The 15,398-nt window shown below is 32.3% G+C and overlaps 1 protein-coding gene across 1 annotated transcript; it reads right to left on the minus strand.

Moving 5' to 3' along the window:
* On the minus strand, positions 1–15,070 carry LOC133192091 (MPN domain-containing protein-like). Its single transcript, XM_061327940.1, has 15 exons — positions 14,995–15,070; positions 13,291–13,511; positions 12,968–13,114; positions 12,453–12,557; positions 12,095–12,282; positions 11,369–11,406; positions 10,350–10,500; positions 8,829–8,925; positions 8,333–8,405; positions 7,178–7,254; positions 6,904–7,072; positions 6,647–6,717; positions 6,472–6,561; positions 5,929–6,021; positions 1–1,486 (listed from the first exon to the last, which is right to left on the minus strand). Exons 1-15 carry the CDS (start codon positions 14,996–14,998, stop codon positions 1,400–1,402), a joined length of 1,611 nt encoding a protein of 536 aa, XP_061183924.1. The 5' UTR covers positions 14,999–15,070; the 3' UTR covers positions 1–1,399.
* Positions 15,071–15,398: the final 328 nt, after the last annotated feature.

A 15,398-nucleotide genomic window follows, 5' to 3' on the forward strand; every position in this document is an offset into this window, starting at 1 on the left:
TGAAATATTGCATAGTTTATTGCATATACATAAATACACATAATTTTATAAAAATGTATTGTAATCCAGCAGCAAAGAAACGTTTATTAACTTTTAACATTATATAAACAAGAACTATAGAAAGTACAAAATAAAGTGTATGCATATTATAATCAGCTTTTTTGGGTATCTTAATTTTTCAATGTGAAAATTAGTTATCAAAATTCATGTAGTTATCTGTAGTCCTAATATAAACAATCAGCTTGAGAATAGAATGAAGCCTAATCATCATTGAAACAGACTAATATTTATATGCCCTAGACTACATGTATGGTAAGGAAAAACCAATAATGAGAAAATTGCAGGGAACTGCACTGTATAATGCATTTTGGTTGTGATAAAAAAAAAATTATTTACATGTTAATATATTTTTCATAATTGTAAATACTACATATTTTCCAAAGTGGATATCTACTCATCTGCTTATTCATGTGAATTTGTTATATTAATCTACTGCTTATAAAGCTTCCATATATTATGATGATGGGTGCATATTTATTTAGTACACTGTACAGCAAATGGATGAATTATGATACAGAAAAAAACCTGTGTAAACATTGAATTACATTGTAAAAAATAACTTTAACATGTAAATAAGTCACCTGATTTACTTGTGCATAGTGTTAATTAATGAATACAATTCTAAAAACTGCTGCCTAGATATGCATGTATAATTCATAATGCTTCTACATGTATCTTAAACACAACTTTGCTTGCATCATTACACAAAAGAGTCAGGAAACCCCTTTGGTTAAAAAAGGTTTTCTATATTCTTGTTTGTTTGAATGAAAATTGTCAATTTTCTATGGAATATTTGATATATTCTTAAAACATAAAATATGCTTTCGTTTTCAGTCCTGTTTTTATGCACAACATCTTTATGCACATGTACAACCTTTAGATGATAGAAATACACATACAACTATACATGTATGCACTTGATATAAACAAAATAACTGTTGAAAATACAAAGTAACTAGTGAACATATAAACAAAGTACTGTAACATTTTTAACACAGTGCATGAATCTAGTAATAATGCTCTAACTATCTGTAAGGCATACAAAATTTATCAAATAACTCTGTACATAATGTTCTTAAAAATGGGAAGACATACTGAATCTCATCATTAACAGACATAAACTGGAACACCCAGAGAAATACTCCATACACATAAACCAAACAGCACCAGTTAAACCTACTTACTAACACATTAGGCACAGTTTAATTAGCTGCTATATGTTTGTTCATTAATGATTCAAATTCTGATGCTTGTGTCAAGTAGTTTTGCTAACTACCTAACAAAACACCATGTGAACTTTGGTGGGTTTAGTGCTTATTTTGTACTGCTTTGAAAGCATTCATTTTGACAGAATCAAATGTTGAACAAATTCCAGGAAAGTTCCATTCTCCATCTGATCTTCAGGCAGTTTTGTGGCAAGGGAACCCTAGGGAAAAAAACATACACACATGCAGTTTCTTTGAAATCTAAAGCCACAATATCTACAGTGATCTTAAAATGTCACATAGACATGGACTTGAACAGTACTCTGAAGGAGAGGTAACTACAATCAGAGACTGGGTCAAGACATCAGGCTGTCTATTAGCATGTATGAAAACTGTGTAGATAATAAACAGTGAGGAGGAATATGCATTCCCTGTTGACTGGTCACACCTGCTGTGAGCTATCTGTATTGGTCTGGTAAATGCAGGTATGTTAAGGCAGCACCCAGATCATTATTTGGCAAATTTACACTTTTTTTGCAAAAGGTAACATTGATAAATCAAAAATGCCACAGATAAAAATTTACTATCATTATCCATTGTATAGACGCCAATGAGTCTTTATAGGCTAACAGAAACACTCCGCTATGAAGTCATAATGTGACGTCTATAAATAGAAAAATATGCCTTAATGAAAAGTGAAAAGTTCAACACTACCCCAGGGATATTTTATTTCTGTTCATAAAAATAATTATGTAAAAACATTTCTGGACCTGAAAAGTGCTGCGAGAAACCTACTCAACTGATTGAATATGTAATAAAATGTTCTGAGTATGATCAATTTTTAAACAGAGGCTTACAAATAAGTTGACATTATAGGGCTTTTTACAATCTCATTTAAAGTCAGCATATTGCAAATTCTATGGTCGATATAATGATCTTGTTTTCAATTATAATCTATTGTTGGGTTGTATTTTGACTGACATGTTTCATACCAATTTTTAGGGCATTGTTTTTACACTAGTTTTGATTCTCTGTTTGCAGGTATGTTAAGGCTATACACCCAGATATTCTAACTTGCCTTTACAATATGACTTCATAGTAAGCTATATGTAGTGAACTTTAGAGATAAAGATTTCTTAATATTTATATTCAAAGTTTAATTTCAAGTCCAAGAAATAAATGGAAACATGCAAAACTATACATCTTGTAAATTTCATTTTTGGATAGTACATTAAATAAACAACGAAGAATTTGTCACGGGTATTAAATTCCTAACTCATGAAGACATAACTGTTGATCAAATATTTGCTGAATGAAACAGAACAAGAATTCATGAAAACAAATATATAAAATGGGCATTAAAAAGCATATACAGTGAATATCACGTGTAATTCATAAGGAATTAATTTTATGAATCAGGTATTCTAATTTTTTTTTATCATTTTTTTTTTCTTATAATGAAGACAGACAGTGTTTTGTACTCCCAATCAGCCTTTTCTCTGTCCTTCTTAACAACAAAGATGCAAAAGTTCAACACTGCATATGCATACTTAAATTGAAACATAATTTTTGTTGATATAGAGAGCTTACGTTCTATAGTCCTTGGAAAGTGCTGCTAGAATCGTGTGGTTAACATGAATTAATAAATATTCTTTGATCTTATGTACAAAATTAAAAAAAATTGGGTAAAGCTTCATGCATAAGCATGGAATAATTATTTCTGTGACAGGATGTAGACATTTCACACAGCCTGATCTGACAAAATCAGCAATTATCTGGCAACAAAAAAAATTGCTTAAGTTCTATATGCAGTGACCTTATGCTTATTTTTAGCTTTTTTAAATCCATGAAATCATTCAAACTTGAAAGAAAAAGAAAGAAACTTGAAAAAGAACCATTTGGCACTCTCAAAATATACACAGTTTATATATACCAGCCATTAGCTTTGTCATCAATGAAAGTAATTTCCCTTTTAATTTTAAATTATTTTGACAGTTGTGTTAAGGAATGCAGTGAACTTTTTCTGTCTTTTCCATTCATATTTTTGATTTCAACATATTCTATTACAGTAAAACTTGTTTAATCTGGACCCCACTGGTTCCATAGAAATTGCCCGGATTGGACAACACTCAGAATTACACAACATGAAACAACTGAATTTATCAATAGGGACTTACAGATTACATTGTATTAGGCAAGATTCTTGAGTCCACAACATCCGGATTAGACAAGTTTCACTGTATATGCTCACACTTACATGAAAGACTTAGAAACAAATTCTAACAAAATCCAGGTTCTTCTATTAATTGATAACTGATACAATTGTCATGATTTTTGAGGGGAAAAAGATAGATAAATAATGAAATCATAAAATAGGTTATTACTAACATACTGTAGAAAGTGTGTGAAAATTAATGCTACATATCATCTAAATCTTTTTGGCTTATTTTATCTACTGTCTTATTGTTATTAATATGTGTAGGTATCCATGTATCTAATAGTCAGTAAGTACATTTTTGAGTGGATTGACCTTTAATTTGTTTAATATGTGGTAATACACCTACTTACAATGTAGGTGATGTGAATAGACTTCAATTCAACCAGGTATGTCATATTTAGCATTCTACCAGTACATTTTTAATGTAACTGTCCTTTATTAAGACATATATAGGTGAATGTAGTATGTGTTTAGTAATACTGTAAATGTATTATATTTAGCATGTAGGATTTTTGGTGGAAATTGATTTTTGAACAAGTCAGCGCAGATTTGATTTAACACATTTCTTAATATTCTTATTTATGTACTGTATACATGGAAATTTTCGCCCCGTTTTATTTTCACCCTTTTTGCCCTAATCACAGGTAGGCGAATTTAAAATGGGGCAAATTCAAAGAACACAGCATAATTTCTTAAACAGAACTGTGACTGGGCAAATTTAAAACGGGGCAAAATTGGGCGCGAGTGCAAAAGGGCGAAAATAACCCTGTATACAGTATATATGTGCAAGACATTTAGCATTGTACTTCAATTTGCGAAAAATTCTTTCCGCAAAAGGCACTAAAAAGAATACAAATGTGATACAAATGTGATAACGATACGTTTACAGTACAACTGCCTTGAATTTCGCTTTGGGACTGACCTTGACCTCAGGCAGTGCATGCAAATGATTGCAGTACTTTGTAAATGTGACTGATCTTGAACTCAGGTATTGTTTATAATTGTACTACTTTGGTAATGTGATTGACTTTGAGTTCAGATAGTATGTGTTAATGATTGTACTACATTGGTACTATGATTGAATTCAGGCAGTAAGTGTTTATGATCATACATGTAGTACTTTGGAAATGAGGCTAACACTGAAGCCATCTTTAAAATAATGTTTGTTTGCCCTCTCCCAGCTCAGGGTTAAAAAATTTGGTTGGTAAGTAGGTGGGAAAATTTTTTCCCAAGGAAATTTGAACAAACATATTAAAGGACTTATCGCATGTTTCTAAATTATTTGAAATTAAAAGCTTAAAACGTTCCTTATGACCACAGTTTATAAATTTTGTGTTTTTACTGTGGATAAACCGCAGTAATTAACCAATTATTGACTCAAATGAAAACCTCTGAATTAAAAATCTAAGTTAATTAGATAGCGATCATGTGACCCTGTGACGTCAAAGGCGACAATGGCTGATCAGCTCTTCACGTAAATCTTACAAAAATATACGCGATACAACCTGAATTTTCTGCGTTATGGACGACCAAATCACTGATTTTATCGATATGAAATTTAATGTCCAACCTTATATTTTAGAATTGTCAGCAAGAAATAATCTGAAAAATCCGTTAACATTGTAAAAATAGCAGCGACGATAGCGAGGGAGACACGGCGAAGATGAAGAAACTCGCCATCGCAATACAATTTGATTTGTCATTTTATCACATGTATTAACTTATTTGATTCACACATTTAATATTACATAACTCTGTTATTCTTCCTTTTTAACATAATATTAATTTTTGCAAGTATGCTTTCATATGTTTTGTAAAGGATGGCGGTCTTGAAAATAATTTTCCGATCACGAAACATTGCCGTAATCAGACCTACAGATTCTAAATGTTTGGAATAAAAAACGAAAATATCTCAAAATTCTTATACCTTAGAACTAGTTAATGTTTCTATAGTAATTGAAAATCACGTTAGGAATTAATTTTATCAGCATTTTTCATAATTAAGCTGCATTTGTCGTTGATAACTTCGTAAATAGTGTGCAACTCCTCATCTCTCTATCACTGAATTGTCGCCTATGACGTCAGAGCAGTATTTCGCCGAAATCCGACTGAAATATGCATATTGCCGTATTTGAATTTCAACTCTCAATATCTCTTAAAATATACTTTCAACAACGTTTATTGTATTCAGAATTTTAATAAACAAGGTTGTAGATAATATTTTTCATAAAATTAAGATTTTTGAAAAATCATGCGATAAGTCCTTTAACAGAGAACAAAAAGAAAGAAATATATACTGTTTCCTGGAAAATAAAACAGTTTTGAGTCAGTCATTTTTAAGCCAGTCAGTTGGGAGAGAGCAAACAAACAATTTTTTAAAGATAGCCTGATCTTAGGCAGTAGGTACTAGCATCTACACCTAGTTTCTTTGGTACCAAGACTGACCTTCAATTTGTCCAGGTATGTTATGGTCGGCTGCCAGCACTGTCTGAATTTCAGCCAATCTGGGGCACTCCGATAAAAATCTGTCACAGTTTTCTTAAAAAATATATAGCAGTAAATTGTTGCAGTTTTTAATGAAAAAAATTTACTTGATTGTATACTTAAATTACAATTAGCTTAACTAGGCTTTAAATGCTCACTAATATTAAGCACAATAATCTAGAAATATATCTTTGTCCAAAAGATGTTTTTTCTCCAGCAATGGAAGCAGTGGTATATTGACCTCACCATTACATGAATATTTATTTCATAACACTTAATATTTAACAGTTAAATTTCAGTAAACATTCGTTATTAAAAATATTTAAGCATAAAACTCCTTCAAAATTTTTGATGTATTCTTCAATAAATACCTGACCATGCAAAAACTTATGTAATTATAGACAACCATTTCTGAACAAAATTAGATAAGTGTTTTCCTGTGCATTAATACAATAATAAATCACTGAGACTTTCACCATTTCGAATGTCATAAAAAATACTTACCATTTCACTAAGTAGTTCTTCTGTCACAGACAGATTCTTCTGTAGGGAGAATTTGACAATCATAGGTATACCATAATCTGAGGGCTGCTCCTACAAAAAGAACTTTTCATTTAAATCAACAACATTTCTATTAAATATCATCAATTAAAATTCATTTCTTTTTTTAAATTCTTACATCCAGAGGTGGCATGACCATGTACATTCGGCAAGCAGATTCCTTCTTTGTTCTCTGTCTGTTATATGGAGCTGAAAATAATATAATAAACTACCTTAATTGTTGTCATTTCAAAATAAATTGCAGTACCTGCCTATCAGAAGGAAACCTTGCAGTAAAATTACTCAATTTCTCAAAAGAAATGTCAGAGATTTGAAAAAAAAAATCTAATTTGTTGAGGTAGGATTCATCAGAAATGGAATACCGACTGTGATTACCTATGATGACTCCTACACATGGGAAGTAATTAGATCCTGATCCTTTCATACAAAGCTGGTAGGACATCTGACAGTCAATGTCCTTTACTGAGGGCTGAGCTTCTGAGAAAGGATGACTGTGATACCATCCCACCAAAATCAGACCCAGCTCATTCATAGACTGTCGGATCTGTACAATCACAGGGATATTACAGTCAAAATCTCTTATTTAACAACAAATGTGCTATATTGTTAAAAAAAATATGCTAAATTATACAATTCAAAAGAAGCTCACCTCTTCTTCTACAAGGGGTGCCTTTTTGCTGTCTGCAAGTCTACATTTACAGGGAAACGCATTAACAATGGTCAAATCTATAAAACACATAAAAATGTCAATGTATATGAGAGACATATAAGATTGTTTATTATTTATTGTCCCCAACTTTTGTAAATCTTTAACCTTGGACATAACTTATGAATTACAGCTAGGAGATGTGGATTTCAATTTTACAAGTGACAAGACCTTTCCAGATGTACTATGATTTATGATCTTGACTTTGAAGTTCTATCTGTCATTCCCTCTGTCACAAAAACTTTAACATAACATGAAGTCATAATTTTTGAATGAGGGAAGAAAGGTTTTTCATATTTAACATGTTCATTATCTGTGACAAAACTCTTCCAAATATTTTATGAATTTTGACCTCATCATTTTGACCTTCAAGTTTGCCCAACTTTTCAACAATTTTTAACTTGGCCACAGCTTTTGCACCTGAAGAAACAGTGTAGTACATGTGTAGTTCCCGTGACAAGACCTTTCCCAGTGTACTGTGATTTTTGTCCTCATGACCTTGAAGTTTGGCCTACTTCTCAAAATTTTAACCTTGGCCATAGCTTTTGCACCAGAAGACCCAAGGTTTTCATATTTTTCACATGTGCATTATCTGTGACAAGACCTTTCTGAATGTACTATGAATTGACCGCATGATCTAATTACCTCAAAGCCTGCAACATCATAAAAATCAGGCAAGCCCACATTATTTCAGCTAGGAACAGTGTATATACATGTGTATATATGTATTTCAATGTGGGCAATGTGTTCAAAATTCACAAAAAATATAACTTATATGTGTACAAAAAATTTAACTTATATGTGTACTTCAAAATATAAAAAAGTATATGATGAACAGACAAAACAGGACAGACAGACAATTACAATTTGCCATAGATCATTGCATCCAAACCAAGTGGGAGACCACAGTTCTTTGAATTTGCTTTTTTGTACTTTTATTCTTATTCTTAGCAGGTAAATATTAAAATTAGACAGACTTATAAAAAATAAACTTACAGGTTAAAAATATCCTTTTGTTTATATAAGGATTTTCTTCTTCACAAATATTTAGAGACCTGAAGCAGTTTTTTATTACTCTTGTTTTTGTTTTATGCTTACGTTGTGTATTCTGGTTCCATTTTCCCCCGAGGTACCCCACCACTTCACTGGAAGTCAGGTGACAATGGAAGTCCTACAGTTACAAATATTGTGAGTTGCTAATTAAAAGTGTATTTCTTAATTGCTTTGCCAGATGAAAAAAAAAAACAAAGGTATATAAACTTGTAATTTAGCCAAAAATTACAAGTTTTATAAGTTACGTACAATATAAAACAATATATATATATTACAGTCAAACCTTGTTTTCTCAAACTAGATGGGACCGAAAAATGAGATATCTGTGTATATGAGATATCAAGGGTTAATTTCTTAAAGAATAAGTGGTTGGGACTTCCCGTTCACTTTGACATATTCATGGTATTTGAGATATCAGTGTTTGAGATTCTGAAGTTCAACTGTATATACATGTATATTAACAACAAGAACAGTTTACTTTAATAAAATGTTTTAAAATATTTGAAATTTTTAATTAAGTACAATTTAATTGGTGAATTACCATTAGAAGAAGTGCATTACTGGCTATGGACACTGTAAAAGGTTGGATTTTGTCCAGTTCCTTAAAAGACTCACATTCCACAAGGGTATGGGGGTCACTGACATTAAAAAAAACAACAAAGCAGCTGATATGTTTTCCACACAGAAATTTATCTTGGAATCTATATAAATGTTGTGGCTCAATTTTTATATTAGTCATGATTTTACGAACTAAATGAATACTGATCTATTATATTTATCTTTCATGAACAATTTAACCCTCTCCAATGAAAATATATTTATTCAGTACATCTCCATGATTTCATAACAGCTAGTTCACAATAACTGGTCCCCATGAATTAAAATACTTCCACGATAAGGTGTTAATTCAACATTGGTAATTCATGGAAAAAATGAGTCTCTGACATCAAAATGACCAAAATAATACATGTATTACATGATCAAAAAATAACGCATGTATTACATGATCAATCTGTTCACTAACCAAAATGTGTAAAACTTTCACTAGTTCTTGTGAGAATTCAAATAAAATGGAAAGATTTACAATGTGCATAAACCAGGTCAAAATTCAAATCACTTTAAAAAGGAGGCTGGGGGGTCAACAAATTAACCATCAGATATAACTTAATTTTTTAGATATGATATCTTAAGCTGTCAACTATCATTTGGCAAAGAAAAATTTCATACATTTAAGTTTTAAAATTTGATCATTTTTGTATATCTTTATATGGAGCTCTTCTTCTAAAGGAGATCAATATAGTCTGAAAATGGCCACAACCACCCAGCCCTCTTAATGAGTACTTAAATAACAAAACCACTTTACAGTTGGCGACTCCATAAGTGCAGAGCACTAACCTTTCTCAAGACTTCTTCTAAATGAAATTAAATTATTCACTATCATGTGCAAAATACATCATCTAAGATTGCTTAACCGACAGCAGACAAAAGTTAAAGCAGATATAAAAACAAAGTAAAACAAACTTCTGAAAAACCTCACTTTGGATACGTTGCAAAAATAAAGATACAAGAAATATGTATATTTTCTTACATTTTTTGGCTGCTGGATCTGAGAAATGCATGCCTAACACATTTATTTTCTTACATGTTTTGATTTCTTGCATGTTTTGGCTCCGGGATCTGAGATTGATTTATGTTGTTTTACGTCCCATTTGAGAATTTTTCACTCATATAGAGACATCATCATATACCGATGAAGGGCTTAAAATTTAGACTTTTACTCGGCATTCATGGCAACTGAGCAGTGAGGGATCTTTATCGTGCCAACGCCTGCCGTGACACGGGGCCTAGGTTTATAAGGTCTCATGCAAAGGACCCGCAACTTTCACTTCAAAGTGCTGAATACTTCTTGAAGGAACAGTTGCTTCCTATTTTTTATTGACTTAGGTCAGTCGGGGCCGAGATATGAACTCACGACCTTCCAATCATGGAGAGAGCGCTCTACCAACAGAGCTACCATGACAGTGTGGGATTTGAGAGATACATGCCTAATACATTTTCTTACATGTTTTGGCTGCGGGATTTGAGAGCTGCGTGCCTAATACATTTTCTCTCACTGTGGTTGTTGTTCTTCTCGGTAAAGGACTCAGACTCAGAATAAGTATGCGATTCTTTTCTAGGAGGTGACTTTGGTGCCTTGAGGGATAAATTTAATGCTGAAAAAAAATCAAATAAATCAATCAATTTGTTTAAAACATGAATTATAAATAAAGCAATGTTCCTTATTTCTTTAGTATTGGAGGATTTAAGAGTACCATATGATGCCAAGTTAAATCACTTTCCCTTTATTGCTAAATATACATTAGAGTACAACCAAGATACAGAATTTTCTATTAAAATTGTTTAAAGGCATTGCATGTTAACCTGTTATTCCATGAAAAAACTTTATATTTCTAAAATTTCACACATTCTAAGCAAAACCTACAGATCATTTTTTATAAACTGACCATATTCATGCAATAATTATTGTTTGATCTTCATGTTGTCAGGTGTGTACTGTATGTCAATACTTACGATTCATGAAATTTAAAAATTCTAATACATTCTTTTATCATTTAACATTTCAATTACACATGACAGTTGTACTTCCGCAGCTTGAACATCGATATCTCCAGTATCATGAATATGTTGAAGTGCGTTGGAAGTCCCAACCACCTTTTTTTAAGTTATTTTAACCCTCAATATTATGATTACTCTCATAAACAGAATTTTTTCCTTGATCCCATGGAGTTTGAGATAACTGTAATTTTTTTATGATCCATTTTTCTATTCAGTTCATCACAGATTTCATATTCGATGCACAAAATCATGAAAAAGTAGCTAATGAAGGGATATACATGTACATTAACAATCAATCCCAATGATAACACCATACCAGTGTAACATAAAATAGTGTACATACATTAACAAGGACTGTTGAAACTTGCTAAATAATACATGATAATAATGTACATGTAATGTTGTACAAAATATATAATCAACATTTCATTAACATAAAATCAAAATGTTTTTTTAAGAACTCACCCTCTTCTTGAATTCTAATACCCAAATTTTCTTTCATTCTAAAAAAAAAAAAATTATAAATTGATATAAAATTTAATGAAATAATTTACATTAAAGAATGAAAACCAACACTTTCACATAAAATTTTATCATTTTTCTGTCTTAAGATCTGAAAGTTGAATTTAAAATTCTAGTTTCAATTTAATACAATCATGCCAATAACAAAAGGCCCAGGGGCCACAACATGTACCTTTCTGACATATACAGTTGAGTTTAAATACCTCAAAAACTGATATCTCAAATACCATGGATATGTAGAAGTGATTTGAAAGTCTCAACCCTTTATCCTTTAAGTATTTTACCTTGGGTATCTCGTATCCTCAATATCTCAAAATTTTTTTCTTGTTCTCGTTGAGTTTGAGATAGCAAGGTTTGGCTGTATGTATGTATACACAAAAATGTAGCCATCAATTTATGCAATTCCATGATTCCAGCAAATTTTAATGATATATATAAAGGCTTGAAGTCAAGTTGACAAGCTATAGCCTTAAAACTTTGATCTTCTGTTGTGGCCCCACCCTTGCCCAAGGGTCATGGTTTGAACAAAACTGAATTACACTGCATGAGGACACTTGCATATCGATAAGACTTCACATGTCTTGACTGCAAGCATTTTTTTTATCAGAAAAGCTCACTTGAACCTGTGGTGCAGGTGAACTAACAACTGATTTGAGTTTCATCTATTACCTTTTGGATTCAGATTTTCCATTTTGATTAGGTGTACTGGTGTGAGCAGGGCGGGGCATTAGCAATGATTGACAGTCCTCTGTCTGTCTGTCATCAGCCAATCGTGACACTGCCAGCTTTCCATTAGTCTGAGCCTCTGGTCGTGAATCATTTATGTCCTCACGAGAATTCCAAGGAGACCTTGGTGACTGTGGGGAATTAAACATCTTTACAAATAATCTAATTTAAACAAACTTTCATGATTTAGTGTTTACTTTATATGTAATTGGATTAGATATACTTATCACTATTTTCATTATTATGACAACCAGCAAAATTTTAGGCATTTCAACAAAAGACAAACTCAGTGGAGTGGAACCTGAGAACTTGAAGAGTCAATATTATTGCGGGCAGGACTGGATGTTCTATGCTTACGAAACCAAGCTGCCTTCCAAATGTCAAGCTTTCTCTCCTTGTATAAAACCTACATGAGGGAATTTAATGTAAGAGAGATAACTGGTATTAGCTGCAGAACAACACTTAACAAACTCCAAGATATTCTTTAAATGTCTTCCATGAAATATATGAGCTAGGCTTGTATAAAGTATAAAAAAAAGACTTGGCTTTTTACTTCAATTGTCTCACATTTCTCATGCTGACATAAAAAAGGTTTGTAATATTAGGCTCTTCACTGAAACTTAACACTGTGAAAAAATCACTATTCAGTGTACTTCACAACATATTTTAACATGCCATGAATTTATCAGGACCCACTGCTGGATCTTTTTGTTGTCTACTGAACACAAATGAATTCAATTCTTTCAAAAAATAATCAATATGAACCCTCTTAAGTTTTCATTATCCATTCACAGCTTGATGTTGTGTAGTGCTTACAGAAGCCCATCCACATCCTGATTTCTTATGAGGATTAACTTGTTTCTTGCAGTGAATTGCCCAGGCACTTGGTGAGGTGAAGGTCTCCTTGGTTCCAGGCATCTGGATTCTGCCATCTGGAAGCAAGTCAGCAATGAATCTACGTCCCTGAAATAGTTGAGTAAAATGTTACCTACAAAATTCAGGCAATAATCAATATATTTATTACCTTAAATTTAGCAAGCATATTCATTGTTTTAAAAAATCTCAGAGTTTAGATATGCATATATATTCATATTGCTGCTCTGCAGCCTCTGCCTCACTATAACTTTGTGTTCCTTTACCAGGTACTTCAAGGAAAGAAGAGCAGGGCCTGGATCTATGATTTTCTCTGAAATTAACATCTGTAATGTGACACTTCTTCCCGTGATGGCTGCCTTAGCCAATGATCCCTGCTTGTCTTCCTCTGGATCTTCTTCTGACACATCTTCTTCTTCCATACTGTCATCCCTGTCATCTACATCTTCTTCTTCCATTTCTTCTCTGTGATTCAATGCTTCCTGTGCTGTATACATGTACATTAATGATATTTTTTGTTATAAACAGTTATTACCTGAAAAAAGATTCTTAAATTTTTGGAGACTTAGATCTTTAACAAAAATGTACGAGTATTTAGCGTGACATAAGATAGATAGTGTGTCATTTCCAGACATGTCATGAATGTTATGTATTGTAGTCAAATGGCATATGTAAATATAATCACTGTGACCTTACACCCTGACTTCATACCCACCCGTGCTGGCCTATTCCCACACTAGTCGAGTCCTACCAGTCAACCTATTCACCACGTTTACCTGTTCTGTTAAATGTGTTGTATGTACCTGTGTTTATTCATCATGTAGACCTGTGTGTTTGCTCGTCATCTTATACTAAGGTAAGCAACCTTTGGAAAATCTCATATTTTACTAGAGTATTTCTCTGGTGAAAATAAGTTTTTATGAATTATTCTATAAGTTTATTTTCATTTTAATAAAGTGCTTCTTTCTTCTTTTGGAAAAGATTTTAGATTTTAGATCAGGATAATGCAATACATGTATACTTATAACAAATTAATCAATGCATTGCCATTCTAAATCTTTTTTTTTCTGTAGGGGGGGGGGGGGGAGGGAGGGAGGGGGTACAGTTGAATGTGTAGACAACTGGACAAAAAAAAAATATGGACAGCTTAATGTCATGAATACAAACAAACTCTTAGAAATAGTATTTTTAGAAGCTGTGTTTAATAAATTTCATATCCACAGATTCTTTTCTTTTCATATCCACAGTTTCTTTTCTTGTCCACAATTAATGAAAGTTTATTAACACACTTCTGTTTCACAACACTGATCATGATCTACCAGCAGAACTGTAGCATTATGGTTTTATATATTAGTCTTTAACCACAACACTACAGATCCCTTAATGCAAATAAGGTGCAATTTACGGCGCAAGATTTTTGCGCATGGTTGAGGAGAATTTCTCCACTTTCCAGCATTGGTCAATCAACTACCATTCACTCCCTAATTTTAGACACATATTTGTCTCTACAGATCAATTAACTCCCTTGCTTTAAATTTTCTACCATCCGACAGAATTCAAAACAAGTGAGTTGATTGGTCTGTAGGGACAAATATAAAGGATTAAAAAATACAGTTTGGTTTAAAAAAAAATGTCTAGAATTAGGGAGTGAAAGGTAGTTGGTTGACCAATGCTGGAAAGTGGAGAAATTCTCCCCAACCGTGCGCAGATCTTGCGCCGTAAATTGCACCATATTTGCATTACGGGATCTGTAGCGTTATGTTCAAAGACTAATATATAAAACCATAACGTTACGTATACAGCAGTGTACAGTTCTGCAGCTAGGCCCGAATCATGATCTAACCAAATTTAATTTCCTTAGCTTTACATACTGATGGTTAAAATCTTTATGTTCATATTGATATTTTCAAAGAAACTAATTAACATAATTTTGCAACATTATTTTGCATTAAAAATATAAAGAATTTTACCCATTTTGAGCACTTTCCGAGTCAGATTATTTTTGTAATAAATGTAAACAACTTTCTTTGTTTACATGTGCTTCCGGTCTGCAGTTCAAGAATGTTGAACCCGATATTATTGTCCCAATAACGATTGTACATGTATCATCCAACAGAGGTGTGGTGGGGACGCTGGGTACAGAAAGTGACTTTCAATGTTTAAATATAAAAATCTTCATTTCATACATTTTACTAATCACTGCGTTAATGTTGAGCGCCATCGATGTTGGTGTCACATTTTAATGCAAAATATCAACAGCCACAAATAAGATACATGTACATGTATTTTAAGCTGGGATCGCGCATTTTTGTTGGGGTAGAATGTTTGAACGGCCAGACGACACGTTCCTCAATAATATATTTTTTGTATTTAT

This window comes from Saccostrea echinata, unplaced genomic scaffold (genome assembly GCF_033153115.1).
Source record: "Saccostrea echinata isolate AGI-Se365-2 ecotype Australia unplaced genomic scaffold, CSIRO_AGI_Sech_v1 ptg000025l, whole genome shotgun sequence".
NCBI classification, from domain to species: domain Eukaryota; kingdom Metazoa; phylum Mollusca; class Bivalvia; order Ostreida; family Ostreidae; genus Saccostrea; species Saccostrea echinata.